The sequence below is a fragment of the Triticum dicoccoides genome, chromosome 5A (assembly GCF_002162155.2).
Source record: "Triticum dicoccoides isolate Atlit2015 ecotype Zavitan chromosome 5A, WEW_v2.0, whole genome shotgun sequence".
Classification (NCBI taxonomy): domain Eukaryota; kingdom Viridiplantae; phylum Streptophyta; class Magnoliopsida; order Poales; family Poaceae; genus Triticum; species Triticum dicoccoides.
The window spans coordinates 12,861,228-12,877,616 of record NC_041388.1 but is presented as its reverse complement, the minus strand read 5'-3'; the positions used below and the strand labels follow the sequence as shown (position 1 = coordinate 12,877,616).

General features: G+C 40.8%; 1 protein-coding gene across 1 annotated transcript in view; it reads left to right on the top strand.

Moving 5' to 3' along the window:
• The window catches only part of LOC119298804 (PH-interacting protein-like), a 16,031-nt gene extending 2,519 nt beyond the window's left edge, over positions 1 to 13,512 (top strand). The window contains exons 4-23 of the mRNA XM_037576103.1: positions 125 to 361; positions 1,122 to 1,231; positions 1,307 to 1,384; positions 1,478 to 1,584; positions 2,253 to 2,347; positions 2,431 to 2,555; positions 2,646 to 2,833; positions 3,026 to 3,101; positions 3,520 to 3,688; positions 3,880 to 3,950; positions 4,902 to 4,982; positions 5,056 to 5,126; positions 5,449 to 5,545; positions 5,884 to 5,943; positions 6,962 to 7,016; positions 7,106 to 7,506; positions 7,596 to 9,272; positions 9,528 to 10,100; positions 10,186 to 10,244; positions 13,006 to 13,512. Of these exons, the coding sequence (XP_037432000.1) occupies positions 125 to 361; positions 1,122 to 1,231; positions 1,307 to 1,384; positions 1,478 to 1,584; positions 2,253 to 2,347; positions 2,431 to 2,555; positions 2,646 to 2,833; positions 3,026 to 3,101; positions 3,520 to 3,688; positions 3,880 to 3,950; positions 4,902 to 4,982; positions 5,056 to 5,126; positions 5,449 to 5,545; positions 5,884 to 5,943; positions 6,962 to 7,016; positions 7,106 to 7,506; positions 7,596 to 9,272; positions 9,528 to 10,100; positions 10,186 to 10,244; positions 13,006 to 13,201 (4,526 nt within the window). The 3' untranslated portion in view covers positions 13,202 to 13,512. The remainder of the gene's footprint in view (positions 1 to 124; positions 362 to 1,121; positions 1,232 to 1,306; positions 1,385 to 1,477; positions 1,585 to 2,252; positions 2,348 to 2,430; positions 2,556 to 2,645; positions 2,834 to 3,025; positions 3,102 to 3,519; positions 3,689 to 3,879; positions 3,951 to 4,901; positions 4,983 to 5,055; positions 5,127 to 5,448; positions 5,546 to 5,883; positions 5,944 to 6,961; positions 7,017 to 7,105; positions 7,507 to 7,595; positions 9,273 to 9,527; positions 10,101 to 10,185; positions 10,245 to 13,005) is intronic.
• The last annotated feature ends 2,877 nt before the right edge of the window (positions 13,513 to 16,389 follow it).

The window sequence follows — 16,389 nt, the reverse complement described above, 5'->3', positions numbered from 1 at the left end:
TATTAAATTGTGCTATTTATGTTTGTTGCAACTTAGTGAGTTTTGAAGTTTCGATAGGTCGTTTTATGTTCAATAAAATTTTATGCTGTTACTTCTGTACTGATGCAATTTTGGATCCTTTCAGCTAATAGGGGCCGGCAAGAAAAGGAAAATCACAGGTTGCCGACGTATCTCCGTTGGCCACATATACAGGCTGATCAAGTTCATGGTTTAAGTTTAAGAGAGATTGGTGGCTTCACTAAGAATCATCGAGCTCCTTCTGTCCGTGCATCATGCTATGCCATTGCGAAGCCATCTACCCTTGTTGAAAAGATGCAAATTATAAAGAAATTGAGGGGACATCAAAACGCTGTGTATTGTGGTCAGTTGAATTTCCTCGTTTACTGAATTTAATCATGTTCAAGTAAATTATTTTAATACTGGCAAAACTTCTTTGCACACCACTTGGACAACATTTACTGAAACACAACCATTTTTTGGCTCAGGGACACTGAATACACTCTGGCCATTACAGCAATAGTTTTTCGAATAGCCAATTTTCCCTCATAAACTTACTGAGCCTACCTGTGTTGGTGCCATGTCGCATGCCACACAGACATACTGTACACGAGTCCTCTAGTTGTATCTATGGTAGAGGGCACTCAAAAGTGGGTTAAGATTGATGCCAACTTCCAAGAGCAAGAATGATTTTTTTACCCCTCTTTACAATACCACAATTTTGTGGCGTCTGTGAGCTGAATCATTATTATATGGTGTGTTCAGCAACCGCCATCCAAGTAAATTGTCCAGGGCCTAATTTTCCCTTTAATATTTGGAGTTCTGTTCATATGCCAGTCAATTCTATTAATGCCATCTATACCAGTACATGCTTTGTCCTAACTGAATGCCAAGCCTATTTAATATTATGGGAAGTTCTTACAGTGGATTTATGTTTGAGGGGTTACTCAATAAATGCCCACTTTCTGTTTCTAAAGACCGTATTGTTCTCCATACTATATCACCAACAGAGGCAGCTGCTTCTTCCTTGTCCTAGTAGTTTTGGTCAAATAATTGTAGTTGTCAATCTGTATATTTCCCTTTAAAACGCTGTAATGTTTCTCACACCATTCCTGTTTCCGCAGCTACTTTTGATCGCACAGGGCGTTTTGTTATTACTGGTTCTGATGATCGCCTTGTTAAAATTTGGGCAATGGAAACTGCATTTTGTCTGGCTAGCTGCCGAGGTCATGAAGTAAGTTTGCTTATTGCAATGCAACATTTTAAATATTCACAACCTTTCACTAAATTACACTGTTTCCAAATTAAGGGTGATATTACTGACCTCGCGGTGAGTTCCAATAATGCTGTGGTAGCATCTTCAGCCAATGATTTCGTTATTAGAGTGGTAAGATAAGATTGCTAATTTCTGTACTTCCTAATAAGTCATGACATCGTTCTTTCTTCCATTTATGTTTAATGAATGTGGTCACTAATGCAGTGGCGTATACCTGATGGCATGCCGATCTCAGTGTTGAAGGGGCATACAGGGGTTGTAACTGCTATTGCATTTAGCCCAAGGCCAGGTGCTGCTTTCCAGCTATTGTCGTGAGTGTTTCTTTTTTCTCCTCATTTTCCTGATAGTATAGTTATTTAGTCTTTACAGCTATTTCGTTCATGATTGTACATAGTAGCTGGATGACAACAGCTGTACAGATGGAAAAAAGAACCTGTCAGTATGTCCTGTCTAATCTGCATTAATTTTACTGAAGCAAATGCTTGTTTACATGGAGTTTAAAGCTTGGTTTGTCAAAATGAGAAGAAACGAGTCAATACTGGAAAGCATATTTGATGCATTGCTCATTTTCATTCTACCTACATTCTTACTCAGAGCAACTATAGTTACTAAACTTGCAAGTTATATCACTGCTTCCACCATATAAAAAAGGGCAGTCTTGTGCACGTAGCTCCTGCTTGCGCAGGGTCCGGGGAAGGGTCCGCTCCAGCTTCCACCATATGAATAAAAGAAGGCACGCTGGTGTTCTTTCATGTGCTATGTTGCACATGGTAGACATTGCATTGTGCTGTACTTTTCATATCCTGTTTAATTGCACATACATATTATCAGATGTATGGAAAAGATTTTTTTATGTTCTTTTGATAACACCTCACCATTGGTCCGCTGTCTGTACATTTACATTTGCTATATATACGGTTCTTCTGGCCTATTTTAAGTTCTTTACTCTCCCTAACTTGGCACATATATTGAGGAACAGATCATCAGATGACGGGACATGCAGGATTTGGGATGCCCGATATTCTCAACAACCTCCACGAATATATACACCAAAACCTCCAGATGCTGCCCCTGGTTAGTTCATTGAAACATGTCTATTGTGTTTGCATGTGTAATGCCTACATTTTATTATTCCAACCGCATGGTGTTGATGTCAGGGAAGAGTGGTGATGCATCTTCCAGTGCTGTTCAAGTTCAACCAATAAATCACCAAATCTTGTGTTGTGCATTTAATGCCAATGGAACTGTGTTTGTTACTGGCAGCTCAGACACTTTTGCAAGGGTGTGTTTTCTTTTATCTATTGCACCTGTGAACTTCTGATTTTACTACCAAAAGGTGAATTGCCCTTTTCATCGCCAGTGTTGATTTCAGGTGTGGAATGCTTGCAAGAGTAGTTCTGAGGAACATGACCAGCCGAATCATGAGATGGATGTATTATCGGGCCATGAAAATGATGTAAACTATGTGCAGTTTAGTGGATGTGTGGTATCTAGATCCTTTTCATCTGAAGGCAGCCACACCACTAAGGAAGAAAATAATCTTAAACTAAGAAATTCATGGTCAGTAATTTTTGTAGTCATGGAATAGTCATTCACTTATTTTTATGTAATCCTTCAGGTTATTCACCTCCTGTCTTACATGCTCTTACGGGTTTCTGTAGTTTCATTCAGCTGGTTTCTTCTCATGTCCAACTGGTGGTTATTGTTGGCTTCAGCAGTTCTAAATCATCCTATTTTGTCTCCTTTTGCCAGGTTCACACATAATATTGTTACTTGCTCCCGTGATGGCAGTGCAATTATATGGGTTCCACGATCTCGGAGATCGCATGTAAGCAAATGGGACCTAAAACTCTACAGTTTTGTACTTTTACTCCTGATCACCATTGTTCCAGTGCATTGTGTGTATGGCTTATTTGCATCACTGCCCATTCCGGACGCTACTACACTAATATATGTATTACCTCCTGAATGGCGCCCATATATTTTCTGATACATTGTATATTTCCCCATCGTGTCACATATCAAATAACTAGACACTTTATAATAAGACCTGGTATAAAAGCAACTTGCTGCAGTGGCTAGCTTAATAATGTGCCCTATAGTTAATGTAGGTTTTCTGCCTGGTCAGTTGGATTAGCGTGTGTACTGGGAGAAATGTAGCTGGTAGTTGGTGTTATAGTGTTACCTTATAGCTCCATCCCATTCGATATAATGTTATGCATAACTTGTTCCCTGCACCAAACCAGGGAAAGATTGGACGATGGACACGTGCTTACCATCTCAAGGTCCCTCCACCTCCAATGGCTCCTCAACTAGTTCGTGGTGGCCCACGACAAAGACATCAGCCAACTCCTCGTGGTGTCAATATGATTGTCTGGAGTTTGGATAACCGATTTGTGCTTGCTGCTATCATGGGTATCCTTATTTGACTTTGTATATTTTTCATTATGATCATGCTGATATTTAGCCTTTCTTTATTCCAGTGTTTGCATGTATTGCCATTTGTGGTTCCTAGTATTCCTAGTGTGCGGAAACTGAGTTTTGTTACATAGTTTATATTTTATTGTTCTCATTTGTATCCTTAAAGTATGTCTTATGTTCTGCAGACTGCAGAATTTGTGTTTGGAATGCTTCTGATGGGAGCTTAGTACATTCACTGATTGGCCACAAGGAATCTGTAAGCATGCACCATTCAGTTTATGCATTAAAATTACTTTTGGTTAATGGCCTGCATAGCATGTTTACTAGTATTTCATGCATGGTACTTTTGGTCAGTTGGGTGCATATGTGATATGTGTGAATTTTATCGCTTGCAATTCTTAACTGGTACACTATTCATCATCACTTAATGAAAACATAATTAATCGAATCGGTGTGTTCCCTTAGTAAGTACTCCCTCTGTTCCTAAATGTAAGACGTTTTTGCTGTTCGTTAAAAAACGTCTTACATTTAGGAACAGAGGGACTATATGCTGGCAAGCGGCATGGATTAAAGATGATAAAGTGTAAATGGAACTGAAAAACTAGGACATTGTGGTTTTAGAGGCGTTAGATTCTTTTTCTGAAGAATACGAAACTACAAATTGCATTATAAATTATTGCCACTTTGCGATTGAAGCATTAATTCATTTTTCTTAGTTCTTTTGGTTTTTAGTTTTTTTTATGTGCTAGGGTTTCCATTTAGTAGCTGTAACAATATTGTCCTTAACCCCAACATTGTTTTATTTTATATTTGATCAGCGCATTTCGCATCCATTTTGTTGTCCATTTGTGATACTAACTTCTGAACCGTTTGTGCTTTGGCTGCCAAGACTGTTTCACATTAATAACCTTCTCCTTATGATGCTATAATTCTTTGTCCTACGTCATTGTCGACCTTGGTTTTTAAAACGAACATTTTAGGTCTAGAAATGGATTATTTTTGGTTAGCACCATCAAAGTTGCATGACTTCCATGTACATTTCTATTTTTTGCATGGCTTAATGGATCTAGTACCTGCACCTTTGTTTGGTTGCAAGTGCAACGTTGTGATTCCATTCCCTTTCATAATTTATCTACACTTTTTTATTCAACCTCTTTTATTTAAAAGGTTCACAATGAAACGCTCTTATGAATTTCATTATCGACAGACATTTGTTCTTGATGTGCATCCATTCAACCCTCGTATAGCAATGAGTGCTGGGTATGATGGCATGACAATCATCTGGGATGTAAGTTCCTAACGAGATCTCTGTAATCTTAATCACTATTTCAGTCCTCAAAATGTGCTATTTCTTTATCCAGATATGGGAAGGAAAACCTGTACAGATCTATGAAACCGGTCATTTTAAGCTAGTTGATGGCAAGTTCTCTCCGTAAGTGTCACTGTCGATTTTCTTTGTATTCTCAACAAATTGAACCTTTTGTTTTGGCCCTTTTACAAGTATTCATTCTTAACTATTCCTTAATGCATGACCATTCAGCTAGTAATTTATAAAACATAGAGAAGAATGAAGAAAAACACCAGAGAAAAATCAACTGAATTGAGATATTTCTGTGTGGGGTTGGGATGTTAACATAGAAGGAAGCATCATTTCCATGCCAAATTAAAATTTGCACTGTTTATCAATTACCATAGATTGCTGAATTTATTTTATGTGTTGTGTTATCCTGATGTGTCGCTGGATGGACATTTAGGGATGGAACATCACTTATCCTCACCGATGAGATTGGCCAAATATTCTTTATTGGTACAGGGCAGGGTGAGTCCCAGAAGGATGCGAAATATGATCAGGTACACAAACTGTTACTGATCAAGTTATTGGGGAGAATGCCTAGTGCAGGCCAATGTTGGTTGCAATCATGCAAACTGTCATCTCAGTGCTCATGTGAACAGTTGGATGAGGCACAAACAGATTCAATATTTTAATTCAGTTTAATCATTCACAAAATTATTCATCATGTGGCACTTTAATCCCCTAAACTTAGTCCACCAAAAGCTCATTCAGCAGTTCACACTGATAGTTTGCATGACTGTACCAAGATATGTTTGCATTGGATATGCCCCCTGTTTAGGGAAATATCCCACCTTTTATTCAATCATTGACGCTCATCATTCATGTTTTGCAATAGTTCTTTCTTGGAGACTATCGACCCCTTACTCAAGATACAAATGGAAATGTTATTGATCAGGTTCGTCTGAAGATATGAATCATCTGTTCTTTTCTTTGCGTTAGCTAATTTAGTTGTTTTGTTTCTCTAAAATTTATGATATTTTGTTCAGTTTGTGAAACTAACTCGCATCAGAGTAATCTATCATGTATACAGTTTCCAAGATCTGTTTCTAAAATAGAAATTTTCATTTTGTTATGTTCTGAAGATCAGATAGAAACATTTCATTGGGTGTTGCTTTCAAGAAAACTCCCTAGACTTGTGTTCGTCATAGTATATGTTTAATATTATGTCAGATGATTTGGACTCCTTGCTATTTGTTAGCCTCCTTGTGACTGCCAACTATACTTCTGAAGTGTTGCCATCTCGGTAGCTAAGCAATGTGGATTATAAAAAGGAGCGTGCACTGCTGCTGATTGGCTGAAAGTTTCACTTTGATGGCAATCTTAAAAGCATTCAACATTGAAGTTCTGTTATTGCCTACTACAGTATGTTCTTATAAGTAAAAAGTATCCCGCACCATATCTGATCACCTCACTTGATGTGTTTTCCAGTTAGCTGTAATATTTAATATGTTCCATACATCAATGATCTTGTGGGGCTACGGCTCGCATCTCATCAGGAGTCATACAAAGGGTTTGATGTACTGTCTGTAACTGGTCTCTTTTTAGTATTGGTGGTGCTTATCCGGAACAACCAAAAAGCAAACATCACAGTAGTAAGGAATGTTGAAACATGCTAAAACATACTCCCTCCATCCCAAAATTCTTGTCTTAGATTTGTCTAAATACGGATGTATCAAGTCACGTTTTAGTATTAGATATACCCGTATCTAGACAAATCTAAGACAAGAATTTTGGGACGAGGGAGTATAACTCAAGATTTCAGAAGCTATTGGACACCCATTTGAGCTGGTTTTGAAAAAAAAGGACATTGGTCCCTTGTCATACGTGCCCGTGTGAAACTATATTTTTCTCTGTTCACGAAGTGCATCATGAGCTACCAGGTTTTGTTTACACTGTTTTTCTTAATGTGCCAGGAGACACAGCTCCCACCTTATAGGAGAAATATTCAAGACCTTTTGTGTGACTCGGGTATCTAACTTCTCTACTTTCTATCCTCTGCATAGTATAGTAATTTTACTGGGTTGCACATGCTTATAATTGTTATTTGCTAATTGCAGGTATGATGCCATACCCAGAGCCTTTTCAAAGCATGTACCAGAAACGGCGATTAGGTACCATGGGTATTGAGTGGCGGCCTCCCTCTGTAGATTTTGCTGTTGGCCCCACGTACAATGCAACCACTGGTGAATACCAGATCATCCCAGTCATTGATCCAGATAGGTGGGAGCCACTTCCAGAGATACCGGACTTCTTTGAGCTTGAACCTGAGATTGAAGTTATCTCTGATGATACTGATTCCGAGTACAACGGCATGGATGACAAGTCTAGTGAAGGAGAACAGGAGAATTTGAGTGGTGATTCCTCTGGTGCTTCATACTCAAGTGCAGAGATTGATGGGAATAACCTTAGCGATAGTGCTAATCTTCGCAGATCTAGAAGAAAGAAGAAAAAATCAAAGGTAAGAGGCAACAATCAAAGACCATGCCACCTTCCTTTATGTTGCATTACAACCTTTTGACTTGTTTTCCTTTATTACACCTTCTGCAGGCTGATCTTGTGACTTCATCTGGTCGGCGAGTTAAGAAGAGGAATTTGGATGAGCATGATGCTGCTACTGTGTCAAGGTCACACAGAGCTAGGAAGTCTAAGAATGGTCGCTCTAGTAAAAGGAAAAGATCACCTAAATCCAGGGGATTGCGACCTCAAAGACGCGCTGCTCGCCATGCACTCAGTTTTTTAACAAAGATGGGAGCTTCAACAGATGAGGATGAAGAGGACTCAGAGAGTCTCTCAGACAGTGAATTGAACACGGAAAGCATTGAAGCTGAGCCGTCAGCATGGTATAGCCGGCCAAGACTTGGTAGAGAGAGTAACCAATATGATTCAGAAGATGTTACACAACCTTCTCATTTCACTGAAACTCGGGGGAGTTCTGGAAATAACAGAAAACTGGTCCTGAGGATACCACGCCGTGATTTAAAAGTTGAATTTCCATCAGCTGTATCAGTCATGGGGGGCAGACATGGATCAGTTGAGCCGGAACTAGCTTTTGAGCCTGGAAGTTCCTCTGTTTGCAAGGCTGACCCACCTGCAGATGGAGGTCAAAGCACAACAACCTCTGGTCTACATGATGTTTCTTCTGTTTATAGTAACAGCACAATCAAGTGGGGTGAGGTTAAGCAGCGATCTTCAAAGCGTTGCAAGTTTGGTGACTCTTCCGCTGGAGACATGTGGCCCTCTTCAAATAATGCAGTTTCACAGGATGGTGGCAAATCTGGTGTTCAGAAGACACCTCATGAATATGGTAACGCCATGCAACAAACGGTTGAGCAGACTGTACAAAAGAGTGAACGTGCAATTTGTCTGGATAGCATCCATGAAAATCACGATACTGATGTTTATAGTGAAGATAATTTACTTGGTGAAGAAAGGACAACTAATAACAATAATACTCATGTAGAGGAAGTAAACAACAAAGAATGCAACCAACAGTCCCACAGTACTACTCAGTCTACTATTAAACTGAAGTTAGTCAGGTCAAGAGGCATTCCAGATGCAAAAGGTTCACCGGACAAATCAAAGACTACTGCAGTAGGGAGTGACGTGAACTCTGAGTGTGATAAAGTTCCCATGCAGCATGATGAGGATCCTACCACCAATCAACATATAAGCAGTGACTTCCCTAGTGCGTCTAGAGATTTCCAGGAATGCACAGATAAAAGCACTGGTTTTCATGATTCAAGGAAGTTCCATTCTGAATCTGGGAAGACGATTGCTGTGTACCAAAGGTCAAAGTTAAGTAAGCACAAGAAAAAATTGGATTCAGATTCTGGCAATGGAGATAGTACCTCCGTCTCCAATGATGATGGTGGGTATCAACCTTCAGAGTACAGTCCTGTTGCACCTGGTACTGGTAATTTGCGAAGAAGCACAAGGAGGTCATGTGCATACACTGATGGTGGAGCAAGGAATGCTATCTCTCATGTGAAAAATTCTTCCCATGAAGCATCAACTAGTGGGAGACAAATTGGTGCAGACGTGCATGAGTGGGGTTCACCATCAAAGACTGCTGGTTTAAGGTCTACTAGGAACAGAGTTCCTGATACACATTCATTGGCAGAAAAGCCTCAAGTATCCTCGAGTTGTTGGTTGATGTTGTTGGAGCATGAAGATATTTACCGTTATATTCCTCAACATGGCGATGAGGTTATGTACTTGCGACAGGTAATGTTATTTTCTGTTTTATTCTGTGATGGGATGACTTTGGTGCAAATAACTTTTAGCTGCAAAAAAGAAGAAGTTTTCCTGCTTCTCATTTCTACCCACCCCAGCTGAAACGTAACTGGTTGAATTTTTTTGGGGACGGGTGGGTGCATGTATTATCAATTTAATACAAACAGATGGGCCATTGTGGCTCCGAAAATAGTATCTATGAAGTTATTCTTGTCATACTATTTTGTGATTGCTTTTTTTTTTCAGGGCCATGAAGAATATCTTAAAGGAATGCGATTATCGGATAGTTGCCCATGGAATCGGATCAAAGGCCTTAAAGCTGTAGAGCTTTGCAAAATTCAGGATCTTTGTTATACCACTTATAAAGGGTCTGGTGAAAGCTGCTGTAAATTAACACTTAAATTCATTGACGACACTTCAAGCGGGTTTAACAGAGAGTTTGTAATCACATTGCCTGAGCTGGTTGGCTTCCCCGATTTTCTGGTGGAAAGAACACGGTTTGAAGCTGCTGTTGCGCAGAACTGGACTATCAGAGATAAGTGCAGAATTTGGTGGGCGAATGATGAGGGAGGAGGAAGTTGGTGGGAGGGACGTGTGTTGGCAATAAGACCTAAGTCACCTGATTTTCCTGAGAGTCCATGGGATAAATATGCCGTACAGTACAAGAATGATGGTTCAGATCATCTGCATAGCCCCTGGGAGCTCTATGATGCTGATAGCCCATTGGTTCCATGGAAACATCCACATATTGATTCCAGTATTAGGAATAAATTGTTATCAGCAGTGAATAATTTACAGAACAAGTCTCGCAGAAACCAGGTAAAGTCAAACTACTATATTTGTGCACTCTTTGATTACTCTTGTTGTTGTTGACTCTCTATGGTATTTCTTTATGGATTTTCAGGATCACTATGGTGTCCTGAAGTTGGATACTGTTGCAGGAAAATCAGAGTTCATAAACAGGTAACTCGTGAACAAATGCATTCAGTTCTGATGAATTTGCATTTCTTTTAATTTAGCAACACAAGTGAGAATAATGACTAGTGTGAAATAATCATCATTAGGTATAGAATTGATGGAAATTGAAGGATAACAGATTTCTCGTATACATATTATGAAATCACATTATTTTGAACGGGTTAACATAATGCCTATATTTGTGTGATTTTTCCCAACTAAAGGTTTGTGGAACTCTACAACAACAAAGCCTATCGGTCCCAAACAAGTTGGGGTAAGCTAGAGTTGAAACCCATAAGATATCGAAACCAAGTCATGGTTCTGGCACGTGGATAGCTAACTTTCACGCACTCCTGTCCATGGCTAAGTCTTTGGATATTCCAGTCCTTCAAGTCTCTCGTTACGGACTCCTCCCATGTCAAGTTTGGTCTACCCTGACCTCTCTTGACATTACCATCTCACATTAACCGTTCTTATGCACTGACACTTCTGGAGGCCTGTGCTGAACATGTCCAAACCATCTTAAACGATGTTGGACAAGCTTCTCTTCAATCGACGTCACCCCAACTCTATCATGTATATCATCACTCCGGACGTCGTTCTATCTTGTGTGGAGCACATCCATCTCAACATGCATGTCTCTGCTACACCTAGCTGTTGAACATGTCGCCTTTTAGTTGCCTAACATTCATTGCCATATAACATCGCAGGTCGAATTGTTGTCCTATAGAACCTGCCTTTTAGCTTTTGTGGAACTCCCTTATCACAGATAACGCCAGAAGCTTGGCGCCACTTCTCCATTCAGTTTTGATTTGATGGGTCACATCTTCGCCAATGTCACCATCCTTCTGCAGCATCGAGCCCAAATACTGAAAGGTGTCCTTCTAAGGTACCACCTGCTCGTAAGGCTAACTTCCCTGTTCTCGTACCTAGTAGTACTGAAACCACACCTCATGTACTCAGTCTTAGTTCCACTAAGCCTAAAACTTTTTGATTCTAAAGTCTGTCTCCACAGCTCCAACTTCCTATTAACCCCGTCCGACTATCGTCGACTAGCACCACATGGTCCGCAAAGAGCATGCACCATGAGATATCTCCTTGTATATCCCTGGTGACCTCATCCATCACCAAAGCAAAAAGATAAGGGCTCAAAGTTGACCCTTGGTGCAGTCCTATTTTAATTGGAAAGTCATCAGTGTTGCCATCACTTGTTCGAACATTATCGTACATGTCCTTAATGAGAGTAATGTACTTTGTTGGAACTTTGTGTTTCTCTAGGGCCCACCACTTGAATTCCAGGCCCTCTCCAAGTCAATGAACACCACATGCAGGTCCTTTTGCTCCTTGTATCTCTCCATAAGTTGTTGTACCAAGAAAATGGCTTCCATGGTCGACCTTCTAGGCATGAAATTAAACTGATTTTTGGCCACGCTTGTCATCCTTCTTAAGAGGTTCCCAATGACTCCCATAGCTTCATTGTATGACAACAACAACAACAAAGCCTTTAGTCCCAAACAAGTTGGGGTAGGCTAGAGTTGAAACCCAAAGATCTTGTAACCAACTCTAGTTCTGGCACATCTTCCACACACCCCTGTCCATGGCTAGTTCTTTGGTGATACTCCAGTCCTTCAGATTTCTCTTTACGAACTCTTCCCACTCTCTTGACATTATCAGCACGCTTTGGCCATCCGCTATGCACCGGAGCTTCTCGAGGCCCGCGCTGAATATGCCCAAACCATCTCAGACAATGTTGGACAAGCTTCCCTTCAATCGGTGCTACCCTAACTCTATCTCGTATATCATCATTCTGGACCCGGTCTTCATTGTATGGACAAGCTTCTCTTCATCTCAGAAGATGTTGGACAAACTTCTCTTCATCCCAGATGATGTTGGACAAACTTCGCTTCATCGTATGACTCATCAGCTTAATTTCACGGTACTTAGTACAACTTTGAACATCCCCTTGTTTTTGAAGATTGGTACTAATATACCCCTTCTCCATTCTTCAGGCATCTTGTTTGACCGAAAAATGAGGTTGAAAAGTTTAGTTTATGGAACACTAAGCGTAGTTTTTTTAATGATTATTTTAGATGTTGCTTTTTAGGAAATGTGCGCAAACACTTCTACAAACTACCTTCTATGGTTGCATATCTAGTAGCGTGCATAAAACTTAGATTTGCTAATTTCTGTTATCAAAGTAAAATAAATGCCGTTTTGACATGAGAAGATGCTGCCTGTGCTTGTACAAGGCCTCATTTTCCATTTCTATTATGAGGCATAGTTGTTAGAATACAATGGATGTTTCTTTAGACAAAATTTAACCAATGCATACACTTCTTTTTTTATGTCGTGTGTTGCATTAAATTGTTTTGTTATTTACTCTTTTCCATCCATATGCTCGTAGGATGAGTATCTAGAATATTAAAAGGCCCTGTATAAGTATAAATAAATGTTTATTTCAAGGTTTTGATAGTGCCTGTCTTTGCAAAATACTCCCTCCGTCCGAAAATACTTGTCATCAAAATGGACAAAAAGGGATGTATCTAGAACTAAAACACATCTAGATACATCCCCTTTTATTCATTTTGATGACAAGTATTTCCGGACGGAGGGAGTACTATAGAAGTAGGTTTTTTTCAGACCTGGTGCCTCCTTGCCTGAGCATTGTTGGTTTAGAAAATTATGAGTATATATTGGTGCTTTTTATCGATGAATGATGAAGTAACATCCATCTAAAGATAGATATTTTTGTGTGCAACAATTGTAGGTTTCCTGTCCAGTTTTCCATGGAGGTGATCAGGACAAGACTGCAAAATGGTTACTACAGAAGCGTGGAGGCTGTCCAACATGATGCCTCTGTGATGCTTGCCAATGCCGAGTCTTACTTCTCAAAGAGCGCGGACATGACCAAGAAGCTTCTCAGGCTATCCGAGTGGGTCGAAGATAACATCCTATCACTTTAGGGGGAGGTGGCCTTCTTCCTCGTTCTTGTTGATTGAGAAGATGACATCTGAAGCAAGCATAGTTTTGTTAGACGAATGGGCCAAAGTAAAGTAGTTCGCTGGTTGGGAGGAGATAGAGATTCATCTTTACTAACAACTGTCGCCATAGTTCTGAAAGAAAAGCAAAATTAGAAAGAGAAGATGCTAGCGTCGTGAAATCTGTCAGAAAATGCTTTAGCAGATCATTGGATTTGTATAGACTATTGTGCATCATCAGTCAATCAGTAAAAACGCAAGGCAAATAATCGGTTGGGTAGAATATTCACAACTTAGCTATTGCTTGTCTTGGGTGCCTCAGGACTAATGCATTTTCTTTACCATTATTACACGCGACTACAAGTGCTCCTTCATCTAGGAACATCTTTAGGATGGCATAGGTGTTGTGGCACTTGCAGGTGCTCCAGATAATTGGCCCAATAATCACTTGTTTGCCGCCACCTCCCTCCCCTTCACTGGCCCTTGCCCTGCCCCCTCCCCCCGTTGTGGCCGCACATTGCATTGCATCGTCCACGGCATGACTACCATAGTGGCCGTGACTCCTACAGAGATAGCAAGGGAAGGGACCAGTGAACGCGACCAGCAGAGTGGCCGTGATGACCGGCGTCGGGGTCGGCCCCTATGTGGCTTCGGCTCCGACAGTGACGCGCACCATCCGTATATATTTAAAAAATATATATTTAGAAACTACATCCGTATAGAAATTTAGTGATATACTTTTCATGACATATAACACATATTTAATTCCTCAAATCGACGACCTAGAACTACGCGAATGACTTATTCATCGAGACAGAGGTAGTAGAAGTTTGATGGATTAAGTGGGATCCCCCTTAAGAAATGTATATGTATTTCTAGTTCATAAACTGCAGCCTACGGACAAACATGCTTGCAAGTTATTTAAAGCTACAATGCTAATTATGCCAGTGAAAATCATCTGGGGCTACATGCAACCAGATTGTACACCATTTGCTAACAATGGTAAACTTGACACCTAACATGACAAAATGACAGTAAATTTGTGAACACACAATACATCTAACAATAGTAAAATCTGTTAATACATAGCACATCACAAATGCCAAACTTGACAAGGCTGCATGGCTATATGCTCTGAACATCGGCGACATCATCTTTCTTCACATCATGTGAGGAAGCATCCAACAACACGACCCATGAAAGGGCCCGCAAGCAAGTGGTCACCAATAAGAGAAGCCTCAGCTAATAGAACTTAGGGGATGAACATGGTCATAAGAGCATTACTAGTAGAACCCTCAAACCCTCAAACCCTTGTAGCAGTTTTAAGGGTTGAGAAGTGCCAGTTTTTGACACTTTTAAGGGTTGAAAAACAGGGGCAAAGACTAGAACCCTCAAATCCAACCCGTAACCTGCTTTAAGGGTTGGATTTGAGGGTTCTAGTCTTTGCCTCAACCCCAACCTTTAAAACTGTCATTTCATATATCACACATTTCATCACATTTCATCATATGACATATCACAAATTCCATCACAATTGACATAAAACAATAATCATTCTAGTTATTATTACAACACCGAATAAAACAATAATCATTCAAATTATTACAACAATGTTTGAGCAAATAACACTAATTGTTCGAATCAAATAGGACATAGAAAAGGAAAAAAAGATACATCATGGGCCAATGCGCCGCCCATCCAACTACCAGTGGTGCTCTATTAGATCATCCCGGAGCTGACCATGAGTGGTTGCATCCTCAATCTGACGATGTGCTTGAAGAAAAGCGTGTATGCGAGAAGGGTTTCTTTCCGGTTGCACACGGGTACCAACATTGTCATAGAAACAAGGGAGGTTTAACCCTCTCTCATCCTCTAGGATCATGTTGTGTAGAATCACACAAGATTTCATGATGTTCATCAAGGTTTTTTTGTCCCAAAACCGAGCTGGACCACGAACTATGGCAAACCTTGCTTGCAAAACACCGAAAGCTCTCTCAATATCTTTGCGGGCTGCCTCTTGTGCCTTGGTGAAATGAGCCTCTTTTCTTGTTAAGGGCACCCCATTTTTCTCCTTGATGGACTTCACAAGAGTTGCCCATTCGGGATAGATGCCATCGGTGAGATAGTATCCCATTGAGTACTCATTGTCCATGATTTTGTAGTTGCAAGCTGGAGCATCCCCAGAAATTAATCTTTTGAACAAAGAAGATCTATTGAGGATATTGATATCATTTAGTGTTCCTGGCAACCCAAAGAATGCATGCCAAATCCATGTGTCCTGAGATGCTACGGCCTCAAGCACAATGGTAGCATCACGACTTTTACCGCAATACATTCCGTGCCATGCCTTTGGGCAATTTTTCCACCTCCAATGCATGCAGTCAAGACTACCTAGCATCCCCGGCCATCCCCTTTTTTCATTCATTTCCATTAATCTTTCTGTATCTTCCTCGTTTGGTGCCCGAAGATACTGCTCACCGTACAACTTGATGACCAACTTGGCAAACCTACGGACTGACTCCGTGGTTGTATCTTGCCCAATGCGAAGATACTCGTCGGTATAATCCGCGGGTATGCCATAAGCGAGTACCCGCATTGCCGCCGATATCTTTTGATATGCACTAAACCTCATGATACCGGCGGCGGATCTACGACGTTTAAAGTAATATGAGGCGGCCTCACAATCGGTGACAATCTTCACAAACAAACTACGCCGCATTCGGTACCTTCTGCGAAAGAGACGAGGAGGGTATGTAGGTACCTCGGAGAAGTAGTCTTCCATCAAATGTTCGTGTCCGAGAGCGCGGTTCCGGTAGATGGTGACTCGGCCCATCTTCGACCCTCTCCTCTGATCCATCAGCTTCACGCGGTTTTCAAACAATTGCACGTCGATGAGGAGGCTCATCATCTCGACGTCGTCATCTTGCAACAACTCCTCAATGTCGGAATCGTCAGATGTCGACCAATCCGACGAATCGGACATGACAATCTCCTCATTGTTCATCTCCATCTGCAAAGGACATTCACAAATTAGTGCTAAAAAATGAAACAAAAAGAAAATGAAACAAAATAAAAAAAATGAAAAAACCTCACCTCTCGGACGAGGCGGCGTCGGCGGCCGGGGCAGGGCGGGAGGGCGGCCGGGGGCGCGGCTTCGGCGGGAGGGCGGCCAG